The 24,976-nt window shown below is 44.6% G+C and overlaps 1 protein-coding gene across 3 annotated transcripts in view; it reads right to left on the bottom strand.

Moving 5' to 3' along the window:
- Positions 1-894: 894 nt before the first annotated feature.
- FRMD1 (FERM domain containing 1) overlaps positions 895-24,976 on the bottom strand; it is a 39,756-nt gene continuing 15,674 nt past the window's right edge. For 2 of the 3 annotated variants that reach the window (XM_061471360.1, XM_061471359.1), the window contains 11 exons: positions 16,422-16,501; positions 14,266-14,342; positions 12,453-12,639; positions 9,851-10,006; positions 7,553-7,618; positions 7,277-7,345; positions 6,929-7,103; positions 4,922-5,257; positions 4,653-4,781; positions 3,869-3,948; positions 895-1,959 (listed from right to left, as the gene is read on the bottom strand). In XM_061471360.1, coding sequence (XP_061327344.1) covers positions 1,672-1,959; positions 3,869-3,948; positions 4,653-4,781; positions 4,922-5,257; positions 6,929-7,103; positions 7,277-7,345; positions 7,553-7,618; positions 9,851-10,006; positions 12,453-12,639; positions 14,266-14,342; positions 16,422-16,501 — 1,643 coding nt within the window. In that variant the 3' untranslated portion in view covers positions 895-1,671. The remainder of the gene's footprint in view (positions 1,960-3,868; positions 3,949-4,652; positions 4,782-4,921; positions 5,258-6,928; positions 7,104-7,276; positions 7,346-7,552; positions 7,619-9,850; positions 10,007-12,452; positions 12,640-14,265; positions 14,343-16,421; positions 16,502-24,976) is intronic. The other variant, XM_061471361.1, reaches the window with a different exon arrangement.

The raw sequence follows: 24,976 nt of genomic DNA, 5'->3' as shown, positions 1-24,976 counted from the left end.
TAGTAAATGCAGATGAACCTGCACACACTGTCTCTACACCTCACTCACTTGGATAGGCACAGCGAGATGAAAAACTTCATAGATCTGCTATTTTAATAAGTTATGGGAACACAATTAAGCCTGCAAGCCCACTGTCAAAGCAGCAGCTCCAACCCTCCTCATTGTGGTCCTCTTTTCCTTTCCTGAATCTGGCTATCTTCAGCTTTTGAGTGATGGACACTGTACAACACACACTTCCTCAACCAGAACAGTATCAGTCTGTTTCTAGAGTTCACAAAAGAATTATTAGCTTCCACCTGCAAGGCTGTCAAAACCTGGGCACAGGTTACACATGCCTGTAAGTACAAGCTTCCCAAATGCTGGGAATTGATATGGGAAGGAGGTACTGGGGGAAGGCAGGGAAGGAAATCAAATGAACATAGGCTTATTTGGATCTAACAAGGTAGCAGGATGCTTTCCACACCAAGTGTTTCCATCAGATGGCATAATTAACATTATTTTCCTAGTGAGAGCCAGCACAGCCAGCTCCACCACTCAAAAATCACCAAACAAGTACCCTTTGTTTGACACACAAACATCCTATGCTTCCACCACTGCCAGCCCTGCAGCACCACACACACATTTGCATGACCTATCCATGACTAGGTAGGACACAGTCACTCCATCTGTCCTTCCAAAGTGACTTTTCTCTGGTCCATACTTGCCTCCTAAGCAGAGGGAAAGATTTCTAAGGAACAGATTTATTAAAAACAAAGGAAAGAACAACATTAAAGTATGATTCAGCGTTAAGGGGTGATCATGCCTGGGCAAATTCTCCAGTCACACTCCTGTCTTCAAGAGCCAGTCAATTAACTTGGCTGCTTCTGAGAGCACAGAAGACAAGTCACTTGTTTCATTCCCTGTCCCATCTCCCCAAAGATATAAGCATTTATTTACCAATCTGCATCACAGCAGTAGTAGTAAACAGCTGAGAGACGGTTCAATTTGTTGCATTAAAGAAAAAAGGAAAAAAGAACACACAATGTATTTGGCTGGATGCTTACAATAAAACAAAAGAAAGAAAAAAAATGAAAGAAGAGCTTCTGGCAGAGCAGGTCTTGCTCCCAGTAAAGTGAACAGGCAACTTGTGTTCATTACAACAGCAACAGGCTAGACACTTTCAATACACGGCTCTTCAAATGTGCTCAGAGTATATCCTGGCCTGACAGCTGTTGGCAGTGGTGTAGCAGCACAAACTCAAGACAATGCTAGTGTACAGATAGTTTGGTTAACTTAAGTGAACCACAAAAGAAAGGCAGGAAGATAAACTGACACAGACTTTAAATTTCTTTCTGATAAATCCATTTAAGACACAGTGTTTGCTTTACTAGCTCAGTGCCAGTTTTGGTCCAGGGTTTTTTGGTTTTCATGTTGGTTTTGTGACTGCTAATGGTGCAGGCCACTTATATTTTCTGCTCAGGCAGACACTTCAAATGCAAACATTAAGTGCTACACTCCAGTTGATTTGCCCTTTAGTCAGGTCTGCAGAAGTGATGCCACTTACTGATTATGGAGCTGAATAAACAAAGCTGCTCACAATCTCCTGCAAGAACCAGAGTGACATCACACGTGTTAATGAGGTATATATTTCCATGACGAGCTGTTTCCTGGTATGGAAGAACTCCAATCTCATTACACCACAAATTCCTCTGGGAGCTGGTCTTCTCCAAGAAGATCCAAGGAGAGGCAGTTCATGGATCGCTTCCCATAAAGAGCAGACTTGGTTTTGCAGTCTGCTGTGGAATAAACGCAGCCATAGATAGACAGCTTATCCTCCAGGCTGCAGCCAAATGTGTAGCTGTGGGACGTGTCTGAAGACAGCGTGGCACTTAGTGGTGGGTGCCGATGCTTGTAAAGGCGGATGTCATCCAAACTCTGGCTGTGCTGGTCTGTGCAGCTCCTGTTTTTGAGCGATCTGACCTGTCAGTTCAGTCACACACACAGGAATAAGACCAATGAGCTCAGACACAGCCTGAGGTTGCTGGCTATGCATGCTACAAGTTTCCCAAAATTGTTCTTCTACTCCTTCAAAAGAGCCCCACCAGCCTGAAGGATGTTGGCTTAATGAAGAAGCTGTGAACCATTGAGAAATTACAAGTGCATTAAGCTGCCCTGCCACATTCAGCCAGATCCTGATCTGTCTGCACAGTGTCCTCAGTGTCCAGTACAATGTACCAAATACTTGACAGGTATTGACACCTGACTGACCTGGTACTTCTTGGGAGATCCATGCAGTCATCCTCAAACGGAGGAAGTGCACGTGACAAAAAATTACTCCAACAGCAGATGAATATGCCGAGTTAGTGAAAATCTAATAAGCTCAAAAGAAGGTTCAAGAAGGCAACCATGCAAACTGGTAAGTGTCCAAAACGGTGTAACACCTAATGGTGCTACTGTGTCCAAAATTAACTAAGTGTGACATACAGTTTCATCTACATAACTTTGTTTAGCAACGAAGAAAACAGGAGTGACATACCAGCAGTAATTCCCAGAGGCAGCATCTTACTACACAAGCTGTAGTGACTCAGCCTCTGTGGAGAAATTACTGACCATTCCAGACATTTCCAACTTCCCCACCTGTTTTTTCTTACTCTGTCTCTTAAATTATCAGCTTTTAAATGCTAACATTAAGGCTGATTTCAGGAATGTAATTTTTAAACAAGATACTTCTGTCAGAAACGCAGAAAACTTCCTCCCAGTATCATTTCTCTCACCTCCACAGGATGGGAATTAAAAACTACCCTGAGGAAATCCTGTGCTGGCTCAGCCGTGCTCCCAGAAACAGGCACATGCTGTATAGTCTAGTCAATGCTAAGGAAATCCAGTCCTGCAGCATGGCCTTGTAAGGAAGTTTGTGAGGTTTTTGAAGTACCAAAGTGGCAGCCAGGTCTTTGCAATTGCTTAGGCAGTCCTATGTTGATCAGAAACATTCTTATAAAGCAGATGCCTCCTGATCAATTAACAGTACAAAGCATGTGCTCGTAAAAGCATTAACATCAAAAGCATTACTTTAAGCAAAATGCCCGCTCCCTGCCTTGCAGTCTGTGAGTCACTCCACTCATATAGGAATAAGTTCATTAGGATTTGTTCAGCTTTGGAGAAAAAAGTTAAAAACCTAAATCATTCTTTTAGCAGATAAGGCTAATTTGGATTCAGAAAGGAAAGAAATGGTGGAGACTTGGCTTTGGTTTTGTTTTTATCTACCCCAGTGGGTACAGCTATACTTTGAAAAGAAATATTGTTTGGCCTTAGAAAGGCATTTTAATAGGCTTTTTCCAAGCACAACTTACGATATAACATATTTTACCATATATAGTTGTCTTTTCTCAAGGGCTTGATGAAAAGAAAATGTTGACAACAAAGACTTAAGCACACACATAGTATAATCACACAAATAATAGTAATTAGGAGCTTGAGCATCTGGTTTTGCTCTGATGTGAGCTCCTTTTGGCTTCAGGAACAGGAAGATTATCAAGTTTGCAATGCACATCCAAACTGCATGGATGTGTGGCTATGACTTGGCTCTATCTTGCACTGAAAATTTGGAAGTGGGTTATTTTCCATTTCCCATTTCTGGAAGGCAGACAGAGCTGGACTGCAAGATTTTCCCACCGATGGCTCCAAACCCCTTTATGCTATTCTGGGCCCAAAGGCTGCTCTCATCCTACTCCTAGTGAGCAGTAGCTGGCCAGCAGCTGGTTTTGGTTACACCATTTAAAAATCAGTCAAATCCAGACTAGTTAAGGTCATCTGATTTACTGCTGTCTCCATTGCACTAGACCTTGGTTCAATGCCCACACACCGACCCTCCTGCAAAGCACCCCCTTACCTGATGAAGGGATTCCACACTTTGGCCTCTCATTTTTATTAGCGTGACTTGGACCACAGACAACGATTCCTGATTTATAGCTACAAAGGAAAAGGAAGAAGTGAGAAGCATTGCAGATTTGAGGTTTTGTGGGCTGCAGAAAAGGGAAGTCGTTCTCACAGGCCACATTCAAGCAGTGCTGGCTTATAGGTATAAATATACATCAGTAAGCACCCTCAGCGCTCTGGAAGGTTTGCTCACAAGTAATTCTTTTCGCCCCTAAGGATTAATGTTTAAAAACCTCAAGAATACAGCTTCTCACCAATGTGTCCCATATTCACCCATCTTGTTTTGCTATAAAGGCTGCGTGTCTTATGGCCAGACAGCTTCTGTGTGACTCCATTCTCTGGCATTCCCTGTATTATAAGCCACAGACCTTTACCTCTTCATCCCTGTGACTAGCCTGTTAATCTGTGGTTGAACACCTTGTCTGTTTTGTGGTATACAAGATTTTACAGCAAATTCTTTCATGACAAAAGGTTATCTGTTCATCATTAACCGAGTATAACCTTGGCAAATTTGGAGAAGGGAGACCTTGAGGAGGACAGAGAAGAGCAGCATAGTATAATACAGGGTGCTCGCCTTTAACTGCTAGATGAGCTGACTTCAAACCATGTTGCAGTAGGGCAATAAGTAGTACTGGCAGTAGTTTGGAAGAAGATACAGCTTTCTTACATCCCCTCAGATTACGTCTGGTGCTAAAGCCTAAAGAAAAGCATTGAGCAGTAGCAGAAAGCCGTCTCACCTTGGCAGCTAGCAGCATCTAGAGGAAGAGATTCAACAGATTCTCCCACAGTGGCCTCCTCTAACTGGTCTCCCTCTAAAGGCTCATCTACAGGCACCTCCTCTGGCTCATCTACTGCCAGCTCAAGCTCTAGGAGGAAGAGAGCAGCAGGAGGAGGGTTAGCATTACACTTCCGCTCCAAGCTGCTTCACATTCTCTTACTCCCCGTTTTCCTGCAGGAGTAGAAAAGAGCAGGTTTAGAAGTTGATCTGCATCTCCAAAGCCTTTACCATCATCCTGAGATTCGTCTTCAGCCCGCCCTTTGCTGCCACTGTCAATGCCTGAGCTGCCGTAGCTGATGGTTGAGCTGCACGATTTCTCTTTCTTGTGCACCCGGTCGATGCTGAAGGGCTCATCCACCGACATTTCCACTGACACCTGGTGCCTGGAGTCAGCCTCGATGCCTGATGTGTGGGAGCTGCCGTGACTCCCCGTGGACTGGCGTGAGAGGCGGTTGTCTCTCCGGCTGCCCCCGCTGCTCCCGCTGCCACGCGAATTCTTATCGCATGGGTCTAGGTCCATGTCCAGTGTGTCACTGATATAGGACTCCCGGTAGCGCTTCTTCTCTGAGGAAGAGAGGCGAGAGAAACCAGTGGGAATTTTAAGCAGGACTGATGGAAGAGTAGCAAAAACAACATGGGCTGGGACAAACCAACCATTAAACAACAGCTGCAGCTACTGAACAGGTACAGAGACAGCTTTGTATTTTGCTTCCTCAGCAGATACCAGGATGCTCAGCTAGTTGTAAAAGAATTAGTGAGTCATGCTTGCAGTAAACCCAGCATCTCCTGAATTAGAACAGGCAGGTAGAGGCAGTTATGATACAGAAAACAGTAGCTTCCAAACTGAAGGAAAGGTAAAAAAAAAAGGGGGGGGGGAGGGGAGATTACTCAGCTAACCCAAGTGCTCAGGTTTTAAGAACCGAGTGCAATGATACCTTCTTGAAACAGTCAATAACGTGTGGAGACAGCCAAGAACAGGATCCCTGTGGCTGGCATTTATTAATGATTTATTAATTATTTTCCGATGGCTTGTACCTGTTACCTACAGAGAGGTGTGCTGAGGGTGGTCAAGAAATCCATGAGACACTAGTAGACACAAACCAATCAAAGGCCTTTTGCACGCACACTTGATTAGTGAGCCTTTCTACAGGCAACTGGCACGTGCCACTGGCTGCACCCACACAGCTCAAGGCCACTTTTATAACCCCACTGAAGAGAAAGACAACCAAGCTAGATGAGACCAAGCCCTGCCTTGCCCTATACACTGATTCCACGCAACCGGTGATCACCACTTACACTCCTTAGAGCTAGTTGAGATGGGACGTAACCAGAAATAAGTTTCCAACCAGAAACAAGTTACCGACTACTGCTGGCTGACTTCTACTGACCTTGAGCATAACAACACAACTCTTACAAACCCCAGTGAAAAGAGAGAGAGCATGAATGGAGAATGCAGGGAACAGCAGTTAGGAAAGAAGTGGGGCAAAAAAGGCACTCAGGAGAAGGCTAGAGGGAAAGGACACAATCCTCTGAACGAAAACCTATGCAATGTGTTAAAAACAGTCACCAGGTAGAGGCAGGCTGAGAAGTTGTAGGAGATCCTGCTTGCAGAGTTGGAAAATGGAACAGCACAAGCTGGGAGGTAATGAAACAACTGAAATTTGTCTGGAACAATACTAGGGACTGTCAGTTCACATCACTGTTGCTACAGAGAGGGGACCCCATCAGAAGAGACAAATTCTGGGAGTTCTGATCTCCTCTTGGGCTTTACCACCTGCAACTCCTAGCTCTTAACTGTCAGACACTATAGACTAAATTGTGTGCAGTCTTTAGCAAAGGGCACTAAAAAATAAAGACACAGGCTCACAACTTGTACTGCTGCTTGAACACAATAAGATCTAATCCCAGTGGAAAGCTTTTTATTCAAAATTACTTCCACTTAGAAACATGTGTCAAATGTGCACAAATTGGGAGCATAAAGAGCAAAGATCTCCTCACTTAAAGTAAGATATTACTCTTCTACTGCACTCACACTTTCTGACCAGAGTCTAGCAATGTGAGAACCATAAACACTTCCCAGTAATGGAATTGAAACATACCTAACACCTCTGTTTCTCTCACTGGCTTCCTGATAAGGCAGAAACACCATTAATTAGGTAGAGAGCAGCCAGCATGAAGCAACAGCAGAGCCTAACTCTTCCCCTTACCAAAGTCACCTACTCTTCCATCACATACCTTCAGCCTCCTCCAGTTTTTGGATTTGCTTCAGCACCGGTTGGATATTGAGAAAGAGCCGGTGGCTATTGCTGAGGAGCTGCAGCAAGTGCCGTGACCTGAAGGGGCAACCCGTGTAGTAAACCAGTTTCCGTGCAGAGGGCAAACCATCTGGCTGGATCTCAAATTTTTTCCCCTGCATAAAGAGGAGAGATGCCAGTGAAATGAGCATGTTTCCAGCCACAAACCTACCAGAGATAGCTGCAGTCTTGTGTGTATGAGTAACAGGACTTGACATGGCAGAATGGGCTTTGCCAGGTCCCAGGTTGACAGCCCAATGCCAGATGGCCTCTGTTCCGTCATACTCACCAGAAACGCCAGCTTCCCAATGTGTGACCAGGGAAAGTCGTAGAGGAGCTGTCGAACGTGGTTCACCTCCTGCAACACATCAAGCTCAGATTGACACAGGGACTGGCAGGTACAGGGTGGAGTCAGCGATGTGCAAAGAATTTGCAAACAACCAAGAATGTGAGATATGTGGGTCCTGGTGCTCGCAGGGGAGGCAGAGGAGCCGCGGCTGGGGGGAGGACAGGGAGCTGGGCAGAGTTAATGCTACACCAGAAAGCTTTCAGAGCAGTCTGTTACCTGATAGATGTGCATTCCTCTGAGGGTCAGGCCCAGGATAACTGTCGGGCGATCTTCCTTCTTATCCTGAAAGAACAGAAGAGCTCAGAGTAAAAGGTTAATCTATAAAGACCACACTCTTGTTCTAGCACCTACTGCAGGAGAGGTAGCAGGACTCCTCTATCAGGCAGATTCCATCAGCTCATTCAGTTTTTATTGTGCTTGTAAAAGGCACCTTGCCTTGTTGACCCCTGAAATATCTACACCTAAAATCCCCTCTTGCTGGGCAACTCAAGCATTTCACCAGCAAATGAACACCCTAGCTACCCTGGCCAGGCAATCCAGCTTTAGTGATCTGAGAGCATGGACTCATCTGAGAGCATGACTGCTCTTAGAGGTACCTTGGCACATAGCAGCATGAGAGGTTACATGTTTGCTGTAACCATGAACATGCACCACTCACTCTGCAGGTGACAGGGAGCCCAAAACAGAAGGGACACATGTCCCCTTCACCTTGCCACAGCACTGCTGCTAGAACCCAGGGACTTGCTGGACCTTAGGTGTCCCTTGGCAGGGAGAGGGCTAATCAATGTCCAGAGTTACAGAAACTTTCTTTATAACCTTTTGACCTCAGTGTTTGGAGCAGGTGATCTTAAATGTTTGCAGCTCTGCTGGAATACTGCCTTGTTTTTCCTCATACCGTGTCTTGGTATGATATACTGTCTCTAATGAGATTCCTCTGCTTGAAGACCAAAAAAATATCATAAACCAGTTCTTTCAGTCCTTCCTGGCATGGCAGACTAAGGGAGGGGAACACATACTTTTCTTGCTAGGAGGAAGAAGAACATTTTGGGGTAAAGATTTATGGGGCACAGAACTCAAACTTGCTATCAAAATTTTGCCTCCTCATCTGGCATGTAAGATACAAGCCTCATGCTTATATCATCCCATTACTTCCCCCTTTGCCCCAGTACCATCTACGTCTCCAGTCTGAAGTCATTAGGAAATGCTTTCTGCCTCCTAAGAGCTTTGTAAATCAGTATTGGTCTGGAGGGAAGACATGGTGCTCAGTGCTGTGTTTTCCTTCAGAGTTCCCAACCTCAGTAGCAGGCATGAGGAGGGCGTAAGACAAAAGTAACTGCTACTGAAATCTCAGGGCAGCCAGCACACCAACACATTCACCTGGCACCCCTGCGTGTGACCCAGGTATCACCTAGGAGGAGGAAATCTCCTCATAAGATGAGATAACTGTGTCACACAGCAGGAAGAAGAGCACATTGTAGATCAAACAACACATGAAAGAGTCAGCAATGAATAAAATATAAGTTCAAGTTAGACAGGAATTTGGATATTAAGAACAACTATTTCACAGCCCCAGTGTTTTCAGATATAAATTATATCCTGTCCTGCCAGGTGGATTTCTTATGGCATTCAAGTATAACCAAAAATCTTACGACTGCATCATTAACAGTACTGGAATCAAAACTGTGAGGACAGAGGAGAGGTAGGGGGAGCATCTACAGTTTGCAAGGAACTGAAACTAAGCCTGGACTGTAGACCTGGACTGTAGAACAAACTGGAACTTATTTCTTCCAGAAAAATGCTCCAGTAACCAGAACTGCTAGATCTGGTCAAAGGACATGGTTACCTCCCAGACATAATTCCCACTGAGCACAACCAATCAAGATACTTAATTATGAGTCTGACAAATTAGAATATCTCCATTTGGAAAAAAGAGGTCCAAGGCATTCCTAATTGCATGAGCAGGTTTCACTCGCTTTAAGCTGAACAGAAAACTTCTAATTCTAGACCTAAACTCTCTTAGCATGTGAAAATGAAGTACATTCTGTTTAAGCCTGCTTGGGTAAGGAGTCTAAAACTCAGGGACAAACAACACAGGAATCCAAAAACTGACAGCTGAAAAAACACCAACCACTCTAACAGGGTTGGAGGCGTAAGGGAATAAGAAAGTCAGGATGACTCAGTGTCACCTCAGTTATTACATGGCATTTATGTGAAAGCTGGCCAACCTCTTGTCACCATTTCAACTGACTGTACAACAACAAAAAAAAGGCTTCTCTGTGATTCCTGATGCAAGTCCATTGACAGGCAGGGACAAAAATCAAGTTTTGCCATTCTGCTGCCAGTTTCTTGGCCAAGGAACAAAACCAGGTTGCAGCTATACCTGTGTATCGACAACAGATTTGTCTGCGGGGACAGGCCTTGTAGGCTGAAAGTTTTAGACTTGTTTTGCACGTTCAGTGGTGCACCCAGTTAATGATGGGAGGGAAGGTCAAAATAAGAAGGAATTTGTTTAACCTTCTGCAGCCTGTAGAAGTGGACAGGCACATCTTCCAGCAGGCAGGACTCCTTAATGAACTTCAGCACTGCTTCCTTAGCACTCAGCCCTTGCTGTTCTCGGTGCATCTCTGGGGCATGTTTCAAGATATAGTCGCTCCCCCTCTTTGCAATTATCTAAACCACAAGGAAAACAAACAGGTCAGCAACTCTTCAGCAATCCCCACAGGAGGCAGCAAAGCAGAGACTGGAGATGGAGGAGGTTCATACAGTCCCTCAAGATGTTAATCCACATTCACCTCTGCCTCCCTGGAAGACAAGCGTTTAAAGTAGATGGTACCAATGTCTACAAACAGATCCTAGATGGCAAAATCGTAACAGACCACGACTACAGAGGTCGTGTCAGCTCTTTTCATTTTAATTACTGGAATTAGCTTTTCTAACCCCTGGCATCCATAAATGCTTGTAGGCAGATAACAAATACTGCTCTGCATGCCAACACAATCAACAGCAACATCTCTAAACACTGCAGAAATGCTAGGTGGTCCTTTGAAGACCAGAAACTACACATTACCTTGTTTAGCATTTCCATCCTCAAAGGGGTGGATAACACTATCTCAAGGTATTTTTTTATCTGTTAGGAGTAGCTGGCTGGCATGTGGCTTTGCTAAGCAGTATTAAAACCCACACTGGGCCATTTGCTCTTTGCCTTGCAAGTGCCCAGTTTCCATGCTTGCCCACATGCCCTCTCCATAGGAGGCTACAGGGCAGCCTAGCCCCATCTCAGACCACAAGCAGCGGTGACAAACAAGAGGGGCATTGGCTGAATTCACTTCATAAAATCCCTCACCAGTGGGGGCATTTAAAACTGGATCCCACTGGATACCTGAGAACATCCTGCCAGGAACAACCTGCCTAGGCTCAAAACAACCAGACCCCATCACCACCTGGTTTATATTAAGCCCCCTATTTACTCTGCTTGGTAACACCTCTGCCCTCCCCAGCATGCCTTGCCAGATGATTTTGCCCTCCCATGAGAAAGGCTGGGCTTGGTGGAGGACAACACCGATGCCATCAGCTGTGCCATGTTAGCAGAGAGAGATGCACTAAAACCACAGTTCAAAGTCAGGCTGATCACTCCAGGGCATCACCACCTCTCCTCACCAGCACAGGGCTTGGGGCAGCCCTTGGCCAAATTATCTGAAGCACGTGTTGGAGGAAGAGTTCATGTTGGAAGAGATCACTCAGTATCTCCCCATGGAAGCCCAGGGGCAGGGAGAGAAGCGTCCCCATGCCTGCCAGATTTTGCTCTTTGTAATGATGTAATAAATCACCCACATACCTCCTTGGGGTTGTGGCTCAGTGCAGGTGAGCCAGGATTTGCCTTGGCCTTTGCAATGTTTGCCAGATGAGCAATAGTCTGTGATAAGACTTTTAACGGCCCCAGAAGTGGCACAAATGAGACCCACCTTTTCCAGCCCTTTGTTAGCTACCTTCTGCCAGGCAACATATAACAAGGAACAGCAAGGGAGGAAGGCTTCTTGCCTGGGAGAAAGGCTCATTTCTGCACAGCAAGGCAGGCAGGCTGGGACTTGTGCATGAAGGAGGCTCTACCAGCCTTGCCTCCCCAGTACAACTTCTGTCACTGCTCTGAACCTTCTCCCCAAAGCAGGGGACAGTGCCACCAATCAAGGGAGACACAACTTGGTTGAGGACCAACTACCTGAGGTTGTTTGAAGCCCAAGCATCTGGGCTTGAAATCTGCTGTCACAGCAGAGAAGGGGGCTCCAGAACTAAATCAGGTTGCAGAGAAGGTTCTGTCCAGGTCACAGGGAACATCCCGCTCCACCAGACATCCTCAGACATTACAAGGATGTGCCTGTAGCAAAGCTAGCTTCCCCTTCTATTTTTATGGAAGCTAAAGTGTTTATCAAGTTTCCTTGACACTTACCACTAGAGGTGAACTCTCTGTAGGTAACCAGCTCTGTCAGCGTCTTAGCTAATTCACCTTCATTTGATAACTAAACCAACTCTTAGATTTCTAAGTCCTGAAGGTCACAGCCCATGCGCACATGCTTGTAAACAAACATGCAAACCCATTTCCAGGCTCTTCCTTTTCCTCTTACTGCAGTTGAGCTAGAGGTTAATGACAAAGCAAGCACTAGAGGTATTGCACAGCAGTATTACCCCTTAGAGTTTGGGTCTAACCATCCCATTGATTGGGACAAAGGGCAGTGGACTTGGCTTCAAGGCACTAAGGTTTTCTGTAGAGCTTAGGTTGTGCAGATCTTGCTGATGTACCACTGCAAACATGCAACCCTTTGAGCCACAGAAGAATTAAATTAAGACAGCTGCACTGTCAGAGTTCTTAATTTGACACCAATACAGTCCCTCACCAAGGAAGGTTACACACCTCACTGATGAGTAAGCCCAGGAGAAATGGGCACCTACATCCAGTGGAAAGAGATGTCGTCTCCTGCGGGAATTCAGGGTCCCACTTTACCATTACGCCTGATCATTGCAGTGGGAGTTGTGGATATTGTGTGGCTGCAGTTAGGTACCACCTTGACATAGCTCCTGCTGCACATGCAGTCTGTTGACAGAAGGATGCCCTGAAACTCACCCATTGCGGGAAATAAGCCTGAGGTTCAAAATATTTGCCAGTGTGGACCTTTTCTCTGTAGTTGCCCAAGTCTGCCTGTAAGCTGTAGGCCGCCAGCAAGAAGTAGATTTCTTCTTTGTGGTTGCACCGAGACATCAGAACTTGCTCTTTGAGATGGCAGTAGTAGAGCTGCCGTGCTACCTTATCACTGCAAGACACAAAGGCAGATTTACTTGAAGCAGAAAGTTTGGGCTCAGACAAGGCCCCTTAAACACATCTGTTTTGGAGAGGAGGGGTTAAACTTTGACATCCCTGATGTGTGCCAATGCCACCCTGATATAGCTGTGTGTAGGGGGCACCAAGCCAAGATCAAGGTGTTCTCCCACTGAGTGCTGTACAAACATGGGAAATAGTAGCTCCTATCTTGCCGAGCATGAGATCTAAGAAGTTAGGGTAGGGGGTAGATGAAAGAAAATCACGTCACACCTGTTTTGGAGACTGACTACATTAAGCACTCTGTTTCTCTGGGAAGCCTGTAGCAATCAGGAGAGCCAACCCCCTTGAATCCCAGTCCTGTTCTTGCACACCTGTCCTCCTTTCCCCTCTAAACCCAGCACTGCTTTTTCATTTCACCTTGCCTTAGGCGCAAGGCACTTTTCAACAGCCAATTCCTTGCAAGGTAGATCAAAAGACACTGGAGCCTTGGGCTTGTTTTTGTCTTCTTCCTCAAGCTGCTAAACAGGGATAGTCTGATAAGGCATAACTATCGCATAGCATTGATAACCCACACAGCCCCCGCTGTAAGAGCTCATGGGAAGCAGGCTGCTGACGTGTGCATGTACAGATGAGGTGCTGGACACTATGGTCTGGTTAGAAAAGTGTGTCTGTGTATAGTCTGAAGGGGGCATGCAACTACCTCTCCAATTAAATTACTAGTGCAAGAGAAAGTTGTTTGTGATGCTAAAGGATATGTATGTCAGGGGTGGTAGAATGATATGCAATCTCCCTTTGTACCTATAAGCAAAACTAAGTTAAACACACCTAACAGCCAAACAGACTCCAGAAGAAAGACTCCCCTGTATCCAAAATGAAAGACTATGGTGAGAGAAAAACAAAACAAAAAAAAACCACCAAGCTTTGTTCAAGATGAGAACAAATGCCAAAAATTTGGTAAAGATTTTAATCCACCCAAATGATCCCAGCTCTTGGATTGCCCTGAGGTCACAGCGATGCCAGAAGTGCTGATGCAAATTAACTCTGTCAGTTGTTCATTTTTAACTACCTCATCCTTTGTTCTGTACCAGGGGTGAGGGTGGTGGTGTTTTGAGTGCAGCCCATATTCCATGTGAATAGACTGCAAATGCAAAACTTATGAAGTAATTTCTTTTGTCTGCTTACAAAAGTCCATTTCCAGGAACAGACTGCACAGGGCACTGCTCAGATACAAAAAAACAGATTCAAAATTATTAGCACGTGCTCTGGAGTATAGACAGATATTTTTGGTATATTCATCTGATGCTTTTCATACAACCAAAAGACGCAAGCAGAAGAGTATTAACTGTGCTTTGGATACTGTCGTCATTCAACCTGCTCTCTAAATACAGATGGAAAAGCAGTCACTATTTTCACAAGGATAAGGAGTATGATTCAAGGGCAAAATATTCATGGCTGGATGAGGAACTCTGTGACAGATAAAAAAAAATAAAGCAAATCTTTTGAGCTTATTTCTGAGACCTCACAGAGATAAACTCAACAAATAAATGTTATTTTACTTGCCTCCTAAGAAAACAGTGACTAATTCAAAACATAGTAACAGCCACAGAGGGGAACTTACCTTATTACTCTTCCATTTTCTACGTAGTATTGTACTCTGAAGAATGCAACAAAAGGAGGGCTGAATTTTTCTGTTCCCTAGAGCAGAGATAGAAGACAGATTAAGTAACTTTCAGCATCCAAAATTCCTGTTACCCATCTGGTAACTCTCTCTTCTCCTTAACTCCCTCTCTCCATACTGCTTTTCATTTTCTGCTCTTAGCTCTTGGCAAGTTTTAGGGAGGAGATCCGACCGTCTTGCAGGCTCACAACAGTGAGACATCATAAAACATAAAACAGGCTGAATGTCAAAACATCCCAGGGAGGGTAGAAGGTTTTGGATGGGGGCAATGAAATAATAAATAACATAAAGGAGTCCCAGTGTAGCCTGGGGATGCCCAGCCTGGCCATGCCCAGCCTGGCCCAGAGTAACCCAGCTCAGCACCTGGCAGCACATTAGTGCTGAATGCAGCAGGTTGAACACAGCCTCCCTAGAGCACCAGGCAAGGCGGCAGGGCAGCGTGCCACACTGGCACACCTAGGAGTAACCAGCTACCATAGTGCCGCACCACATCACTCAGCACGGACACACGCGCTGCTGCATGCAGCATCTACTGCCTCGGGCTCAGGTGCACCAGCCTGATATTAGCTCCTTGCCTGTTGTTTGGCAGGGCTAATGGTTAGTTATCCACACCTTCCTGCAGCCACAGACCAAAGGGAGACATTGATGTCTGCTTCACACTGAAGAAGTCTGTTAGAAGAAAGCCAGCAAGAGTTCTGCTGTTGCTTTAACTCCAGCCTTCCTTTCAGACTTAGAGGTTTGTTTAAACAGGAGAAAAAAAAAATATATGTCTATGAGAAGGGAGGGAAAAAAAGGAACAGCTTATGTCACTAGCTCATTCTCTCATCTTTCCTACTTTGCCACTCACTTCTTTAGCATTCATACAGGTAACTTAGCTCACACAGCCAGTTTCAAGGTTTTGCTGGTCAGACCATCTCACTGGGACAAGGTATATGGCATGCTGTGCACATCTGATGTAGACAGTGATTTCTTGATCGAGTATTTACATGTTATTTTTCTGGAACTTGTTCATAGTCACCCTATATTGTCAGCTGGATGGGGCTTTCCACCTGAAACCTCTCAATAGGAATTAAATCCCTGTCTGCTAACCCAGTCCAACAGCCCAGCTCCTCTCAGACTTCAGTACTGCCAATGGCAACTCATCCAGCCTTTTACGATTCACCTTGCACCAAGGGTTTGACACTTGTCCCAACTTAAAAAGTGTTGCAAGAATCCAGCCTCAAAGCAACCACAAAGCATACCACATTCTGAGGTGACCAGAAACACTTGCCTCAGAAAAACCTCACTGGCTGGATAGACAGCCCTCTGCACAAGTGGTAGCTATCTTTGGAGTAACCCTCATGTATTTGGGAGAAGCAGTGTGGGATAAGATTGATCCCCAAACCTCAACAGTCACCTGCAAAGTTCTCTAAGCAGCAGAAACGGCAAGCAAAAACCCTTAAGGAAGGTGGAAAAAGTCATGATGAGCTAATTAAGATATTTGAATGTAATTGCACACTACACTGTGTTCTAGACTGTGGCTCCTCTAATAATGACACATGCAAACAGGCACTATCATGTCTGAACGACCAGCACTACACAATTATGTAGGCTTGTCTTTATTTCACATAGCTTTCCTCTCCCTTGACAGGCCTGGGTAGCCTTAAAGAATTAAAACTCTTCTCAAGCAAAATATTCTTCTCACTGCACTGTCCTTCTGCACATACTCTGAAGGAGTCAGAGCTCCAGCCTCTTCCTCATACCAGGTTCAAGTCACAAAATGTCATTTAAGCTCTTCTGCTTAACCACAGTGAAATCTCCAGACTCTTTGTGGGCTCGGATAAGTTCAAATGGAATACTGACCAAGTGACCTTCTCTACTCTTGTAGCAACTAAACAGCAACCATGCAGCTACTATTGCTCAGGTACAGTTGTGTAAGGGGCTGGTTTAGATCTTTTAGTTGTACCACCATGCACAAAACATTGCACTTTGCTACCAAACAGCATTCTGCAGACCTTCTTCAAGAAATGCTTTATGGACCTTAGCTTAAGAGCTTTAGTTTCACTGTCTAGTCCAATACAAAAGCAGTAGCCTCCAAAACCAAGCATTTGTCTTACTTTTGTGGTCTCTTTCTTCCATTCTTTTGAGAAGTATTTGCTAAGCTTCTGCTCCAGGTCTATAAAAACATACTCATTATCTGAAAGACAAGAGGAAAAGGAATTCAGTGTTAAAGAATTTCTAATTCTTATTCATTAAGTACTTAGATGACTATACAAGTTGTTTCCAAGCAATGGACTTTGAAACAAAGCTGACCAGGGAATAGACAAGGCAGGGAAAAGAGAGGGCACCAAGTCTCTTTGGTATGTATGCTTCTGAGACAGTATGGAAGGAAGGTCAGCTATGCCTCAGTTCGAGAGAGCCAAGGTTTCCCAAACACCCTCATCAGAAATGCAGAATTCCTGCTTCATAAGGAAGGAGCCACTTACAGAGGGGAAACATCACCTTACCAAGCTAATTGTACTGCCACAGTTTAGCAGATTCAGCTTTTTATTATAATTATTTAACAAGTAATCCCTACCCAAACTTACATTCTGCCATCACACATTGCCACAGCCCAACATGGCATAAGCAAGTGGAGAGTCAGGTATTTGACAGGTTTCATCCTCTATATATGAACTGGGTCCTCCAAAATGGTGAGGAGGACAACAACCAAACCCAAATGTCCACCTCAGAAGGTGTGGTATCTCCTGCTCACTTCTTTCGTAGAAGAAAGAGATGAATAAAAGGAAGGGAAACCTGGCCTCTCACAAGACCAGGACTTGCTCTCCACCCAGGTGAGTGTGAACAAGAGACAGCCTGAACAGCACATCACCTTCAAAGAGCTTTGTGCCGCTTTCAAAGGCAATGCTTTGTTTCACTGCTTACCAATTATCAAATCCAAAATAACTCTGACAGTAAACAATTGTTTCCAGTCTGCACAAGTCTCTTTAATAATAATTTTTAATAATAAATAAATAATAATAATAGTAAAACCTGATGGGTGTTTCAGGCTTCAGCAGCAATGCCACCTGAGCATTCACTTGACCAGTCCCTCTACTCTTTGGTCTTGCCCAATAAAGTGCTTTGACAGGTGACACAAGTACCAAGTTGAAGAACTTGTTCCTTAGACATGAAAAGAGCAGGAAAAAGGAGGGGGGAAAAAAAAAAAATCCCAAAACAGGAAAACCAAAGGAGAAAAAAAAGAACCCTTCACAAAACAACCTTCCACCCCTGATGACCAGCCCAGACGAGAGCCTGCACTTCTGTCTGTACAGCAGATGGAAGATCCGGTAGAGGCCACGGTTCCAGTTACAGCAGGTATTCAAGGGAGCTCTGAGCTACCTCACAGCCATCCTCCCAGAGCATTCTAGTTCCTTACAGGGGCAGATACAGCAAATACTTCTTTTGCAACCTTTTAAAAAACAAGCAAGCAAAACAACCCCCTATTGCCTCCTCCTTCAATTCCCATCTCAAGTCAAAGAAACCACATGGGTCCATATGCCACACTAACAGGAAGCCTTACATAAAATACCAGTAACACTGGACAAAAACAAAGAGGACAGTCCCCCAAAAGTCCCTTTTCTGCCTCTATGGTCTTCCTTGCATTGTACTGATTGCAGCTGTAGTTTTAATACAATTACACTTGTTTACCACATTGCTTGATATGTTACATACATATACATACAACAGTACTTAACAGAAGTGTTGAAACTGTACAGAAATCCTGAAAATTTTAGTGGTGGGAATCTAAGTGCCGCAGCACACAAGGTGATACAGAAATTGCTTTGCTATTTTGACAAGGAGAGGAAGGTTTTAGCACCACAGAGACTACATCTTGTACCTGCCTTTTCACTTATGCCTGTACAACTGGGCAGCTGGGGGCCTGTGCTGGCACCAACCCTTGATTCTCTAAATCCATTTGGATCAGATAACGCTGCCTTAAGAAGGTTGATAGAAGCCCCAGTCAATGACAGAGATGGGTTTGGTGTATCTCTTGGACTTGTCTCTGCCGCTTGTCAGCTGTCAAGCTGATAAGCATCTCACTGTAAAGCTTTTTCTTAAAAAGTAAGTAAAATCTCATTTAGGAAGTGACTGTACAGCAAGCAAGAGGAGTGGGATAACACAAGCACAGCACCCAATCCCTGCCTGGGCTTTGGCAGTCCCAGGTCAAGGGTACTTGTGCATGATAGGCTCCTGCAGTGGGACTGAGGCTGCTCCTGGCACAGGAGTGTTGGGTGAAGCCTGTACTGGTTCTGCCAGCGCCCGTGTTTAGCTGCTACCTTGTAAAGAGGGTAGGGTACCTACATGGTTGTACAAGCCGAGGGGTCAGTTTTCCCTTCTTGCTCAGGAAATGATGGATACATATATACACAATGAATCAAGCCACAAGGGAAAGACGGCAACAGAAAGTGCAGTGATATACCCTGAGCCATCCCAACATACAAGGATACTGGGACAGAAAGGGGAAAAGGATGACAGAGTAGTTACACCATAATAAAGCCATTTGTTACCTACAGTCCCTATTTACCTCTGTCATGTTGATTAGGTTACATGTGGCCCCTAGCACGGCCCACATGCCAAGCCTGAGGTCTCCAGGTCACTATCATGCCTACTGAGAGGTGCACACAAACCCCAAGAATAAGCCAAGATGAAGGAGGAGGACAACCTGATGTATCAGCTCTCCCTGGGGGTCCTGCTCCTTCCCAGCCCAGCATCCTCCTCACCCTTCCTCCCTCCCATGCAAGAATGCAGCACTGCATTCCTGCCTTAATGAAGTTAATATTGCTGGAATGTCAACCTGCAGTGTAAGACTATCTACAAAAACAAAGAGGTATTTCCCTCCCCAGCCTTATGTGGGTTGTGGTTTTTCTTTTCTCCCCTTAAACTGGATTAGCAGTGAAATTTTGCTATCTTTTGCCAGATGCCAAAACTGTCTGCGGCTTGAAAACAGCATCTCTAACAGAGATGAGGGCACCAAATTGCAGCACTCCAGAGCAGTGCTGTAAAGTACTGCATAGAAACGCACAGATGGCTGCCGGCCCAGGGAAGAACATGTCTGATCTATGGATCAAAACAGTGCTGGATACTCAGCAGGTACAAACTGTCATTGCTTCACAGGCTTCAGCTGAAGGACAACTGAAAGGTAGTAAGAAGCTGGCTTACAAGTTGCATGCAAATACGCACACGTCCACCTGCAGCTACTGACACTGCATTCATGAATCTCGTCTCAGCACTGTCAGTGAGCTTAAAAATAACATATCAGCTTCTCTTAAAAGGTTCCCTCATGTATGTGTGTACAATACCAGACCTGGCACAACACACCCATGCGTTGCACAGCATCTGGATACCCAGCCAGTTTCCAGTAACATAATTTACTTTTAAGAGCCCTCAAATGAAATGCGAGGTTTATGCTGTAAAAATCTCACTTCAAATGAAGCACTCACCAGAAATGCAAACATTCAAGTGCTCCAGCTCTGCAAAGCTAGCTCAGTACATTTACATATTTAAGCAAATATAGGACAAGCATTGTTGTGGAAAAATAATGGGCCAGGTCTCCAGTCAGAAAAAAGTGACAGTTTCAGGGAGTGATGCGGATTTACAATAGGAATTATTTACACTGCAGGGAAAATGGGAATAGAAAATTATGGCTGTAATACAGGGTCAAATAAATTCTGAATCATTGTTAACTCTAAAAGCCAATGTTATGCATTAACCAGTGCCTCCCCATTAAATTTTTTTATAAAAGGTAAGTTTCCCTGCAGAGAAAGTAAGTAATGGTGAATGCCAATAACTTATTCTCCTCCTGTGCCCATTTTGGGCTAGGAGCACTGAGAAATTCCAGAGGGCTAAGTCCTGTCCTACCAAGAGGCAGAGCTCAGGCCCCACTGGCTGCCAAGAACATCCCTTTAACTCCTTTGGTTGAGTGAAGTATATTTTAGTGTAACTATTTAGACAGTCCAGAAAATTAGGATTCAAATAAAATATGAATTAGTGCAAAGCCAAACACAGTGAGCATTTTCTGCCTTAAAGGGGAAAACCCCCAACACTTGGCTATAGCACTTAACTTCTCCTCACAACACACACTGTAGACCTCACATAACCTGTTTAACTTCCCTGCATACCAGCATGGATTTTTTTGTTTGTATTGAAGAAGAGCTGACTACACACAGGCATGTGGAGTTCCCCAGGTTTCCAAGTTCTGGTGGCCTGGGAACATTACCACCTGTACATAATCTCTTGATGCTCCTGGTGTTACCTTTCAAGCCAACAGAGAGCAACCTTGTCCATTTTTCAGTACCTGGCTGATTAGTTTACTAAGTGATCTAGAAGAACTTGGTTCAGGTCATCAAGCAGGCTTGTGCGTTTAGTTTCAGCTGGAAAGTACATGTACACCAAGTGAAGAAAGAAAGAAACACAACAGACTGAGAGTAAAGCAAGGGAGGCCCTGACCGAGATTGATTTACCTGGGATGGGCAGAATGTATATGGAGGAAAGAATGAAAGGAGGCAATATCAAGAAGCCCAAGGCTGTGTGGCTGTTAGTAACTGTTGAGGTCTGAAGACCAAGATAAAGGTTCAATCATTCCTGATGATGGATAGGTACTGCAGGAATTTTATGTTGGCATCTTACAGTTAGCAACAAGGCATGCCCAGGCACAGATCTTCAGACTTTTGGCACTGTCACAAGGGATTCTTCTGCACAAGCAGAGCTGCAGAACCATTTCCAGCACTGCTCATCCAGGAGCAAACAAACTCCTTGCAATTCTCAGGCAGGAGAGCACTTGGTTAGGCAAAAAACCCATCCAAAGAGTATTACATACTTTTTGAACACCTGAATCCCTGCAGTTCCCTCTAGGTGGCACATTTCTGCACGTTTTTCTTGCATCACATTTAACTCATTTGAACTATCAAAGTCGTTATAATAGAGGTGTATCTTACGTTAGCATGCAGAAGAAATTCATAAGACAGATGTAACTATCCAAGCGGATTTAAGGGAGAAGAGGCAGAAGAAGGGATAGAGGGAAAAGGACTAGGGTGTAGAAGTCAAAGCGTGTTTTGGAGAAATTCTGTTGTCTCTTAAGAGAACTTTTGTTGTAATAATAATATAAAGATAACATACTAGCATATTCCATCCATGAACTTCAGTACTGGAGGATACACAGATGCAGGGAGTTAACTGGAAGTGGAATGGCCCAGTTAAACACCAAGTTGCTTGCTAAGAACGTGCTGGGAGGCATAGGTCTGGCAAGGTGAACAGCACAGCTGTAATAACTAGAGGATGATCCTTGAGGCAGGGGAGCTGAAGTGAAGGGATCTGGTTTTGTTAGAAAGCCAGCCTAACAAACTGGTAAGAAGACACAGAGACAGCAGCAGGGTGTAGGAGCTGCAGGCTTGCTTGCTCCCTCTCAGTCAAAGGCTTCCATCTGCTTGGGTCAAGCAAGGTTTGCTCCTGGAAAGGAGAAGCCCAAGATTCAAGATCGGAGGGATCTAGGTTATAACAACAAAGGAGGCCTGGCTGTTCTTTGTCTGCTGACAATCAGTTTTGTTTTAGAAGACTGAATTGTGTCACTGCATATGCTTTCTGATAACAAGGGGGAAACCTCCTGTAAGCTACTAGATAAGATTGACCCTGCAAGAAGAGCTGCAACATAAGACCCATCTGCTGAAGCTTATGGAGCCAGCTTGAAGCTGGCAGGTTTGCACGGTCTTTCACTAAGCAAACTACAGGAAAGGATGCACTGCAAGCAGCAGCACACAAGGTACAGCCTGCTTGATTATCTGTGTCAAAACTAGAGGAGCAGCATGTCCCAGGCTTTGTGGTGGTGAGACCTCCTATTAATATATACTCCTGACCTCAATTTTCAAAGTGATCAGCTAGCTTCTTACAGATGCAAGCTTTCTTCCTCCCAAATACAGTCGGTTGGAGTGGTCTGCTCAAGAGCAGAAAAGGTGAAAAACTCTGTCCTGCCACCATTACTGACAACTTAAATCCTGAACCTTGCCCTCAGCATCTGTAACAGTCAGAAGTGAAGGCAACAAATTTGGACAATAAATGCCGGAAGACAGGCTCCATAACATACATCTTACATCTCACAGCATTCGTGGTTCCCAGTTTGCATGGTGCCGTTTTCATTTTTGCAACACTTAGGGGTTAAACTTATGTTTATGATTAAGGACCCCAACCTTCCCCCCCCCCCCCCCATGCTTACTATGAAACCAACTGAGCATTAGTGTATCTGTACAGTGTCTGCAGGTCAAATGGGCTCCTAATCCAGATAATCCACCCAGTGTGATTGGTTACAGTTCTGTAGAAATCCTTTAATTTTCATTCTCTTGCCACTACTGACAGTCAGGGTTTTGCTGACAAATTAGCAGCAAGGTAATGGATATAGGTGGATTAAAATACCTTGTTTTGCATGTGGCAGCATCAGACTGCCAAAACCAAATGCATGTTAAGAAACTGGGAAATCTACCCTTATTAAAACAGGACAGTTGTATCTTTGAAAATGACATCTTAGAGCTGCAGCACAGAGGTGAAAGCATGATGCAGAAGAGGAATACTTTGGTCCAAAACACAGGTGCTTTCTCTCCAGTGTTTGGAGCTCTAACCTGCCCCTGCCTCACTGACCAGCCCCATGCCTTCCCTTCACAGCCTCTGCAGGAGACACACCGACTTGCTGCCTGGCCAAGGCAGTTGATTTAAGTACCCACATGACAACCCTGGGCAATGCAAAACTTACCCAGGCCTCCCCCACAGCCTGACTGGATTGCTTCCCTTTCTTGACATGACAGCTTGCCATGAAACCAAAAAAACCCGAGAAGCAGGCCCTGAAAGGCTACTTCCCAATGCCAGAGATGGAGAGTGTTACATTTGCAAGAGAAGGAAAACCGCTTACCACTGGCAGCAAGGGTGATCACCAGCCTGCTGGCCAAAACGGGGGTGGGGTGGAATTCAAGTTGGGGAACAGAAAACAAAGTATTTCCTTCTCTACAGTAGTAAACATGAAACTATTTTAAGAACAAAATAAAGATGACACTTAAAACTACTCCACAAGACTCCGGTCAGCAGCTTACTGAATTTTTACAGTAAGGACCATAGGAAGCAATAACAAACAGACCATGTTGGCTCCCTCACTCAAGAGTGGGATGCAACCTTCCTTTGGGCTAAAATCTTTCAGGCTGAGAAACTCACTGCTGATGCTTTCCTGTTGGCCAACCCCAACAGTTTCTTAAACAGAGGCACAAACAACAATAAATCTGGTCCTCTGTCCAAAATACTGACACTTGCCTGGGTGGTGGAAGGAGATGGCTGTCTGGAGGAGCCAGGGCGAGCATGAGGAGCTTTCAATTAAGCAGCTTTACAAACTGAGCTACAGCAATGATAAACGAAGAGCCGTAAAGAAGAGAACAAACCAAAAAGGTTAATTCAGTCTGCTGGGCTCCTGCAACTCTTTTCCTTGATGTTTTTCTGAGAGCTGTGCAGAGAATTAGCTGCTCTAAAAAGGAAGAACACTTTTGTGAAGAGAGAAGATTGTTTATGTTTAAAGCCATGGGTAATATTCTTTAAGGTCTAGTCAGCACAGCTTTATTGTGCTCTTTGGGTTGAGTAATTATACTGCATTTCCAACAGGCTGAAAGGCATTTGCCACAATAGGGTATTCTGGGGCCCGAGTCCCTGTGCTTGACATGTTCAACTGCCGCATGCAAAAGGTGGGAGAAGTTAAAAACAGGGTACAGAAAATATGAAAAAAGGAAGATGGGGGGGGGGGGGGGGTGTGAAAGAAACATGAGGAGAACAGGAGAAGAGCACTTAATTCAAAGAAAATGGTAATGAAATTGCCCTGTCTTACATGGGAGGTCAGGTGCTCCAGTTTCACTGAAGATGTTCTGCAAGTGTAATAGGTGAAAACTGGTGTTAAAAAAGGCAGTGAGGAGGGGTGGCTCACAGGTACACAGCTGGTTCATGAAAAGAGTTAAGAGCATTCAGGTCTTCCTCACCTTACAAAAAAAACCCAAACCTTTGCTGGTTTAAGCACAGAGATATAGTTCTTAGCTACTGTTGTAGTTACACTGATGGAATTTCTTGGAGACTCTACACACCTTATGGAGATAAAGAGCTTATGCCTGTCTTAGTTTGAGGACTATGCTCAAAAAAAGTGCAAAAGTTCTCAGAGAATAAGAGCAGAAAGGAAATGAGACAAGCAAACTTAAAGGGAACTATTTTATCCCATGTAATCATTAGAAGGCAAAAGAAACCTTATTTGGAAGGACGCATAAAAGACTACTCTCATTTCAATGTAACAATATCTAGAGTTGCAGTAGTAAATAACACACTTGAGAAAACTTGGAGGGAAGTCCTTTCTGTGCTTTTGGAAATGGGGGGAGGCAGGATAAGGAGGACAACAGATCCGTTTCTTATTACTAAGAGTTGGGGACAGAGGGGGTGCCAATGCACACACCATCCTAGAAATGCAATATCTCGTATCAGTTTGCTCATTTAAGGCATCACCTTACACTGTTACCTGGTCAATACTGAGCTGTAGGACCAAGACTGGACTTCAACCCACGGACTAAGAAGTTTTGTATTTCCCATGCAACATTTCAAAACCCAGTGTCCCCAACACATGCATTCA

This window comes from Pezoporus flaviventris, unplaced genomic scaffold (assembly GCF_033815535.1).
Source record: "Pezoporus flaviventris isolate CSIRO_AGI_PZ_B2104156 unplaced genomic scaffold, CSIRO_AGI_Pfla_v1 ptg000066l, whole genome shotgun sequence".
Lineage (NCBI taxonomy): Eukaryota > Metazoa > Chordata > Aves > Psittaciformes > Psittacidae > Pezoporus > Pezoporus flaviventris.
Note: the sequence above shows the minus strand (reverse complement) of the source record. Positions and strands in the feature narration are given on the sequence as shown.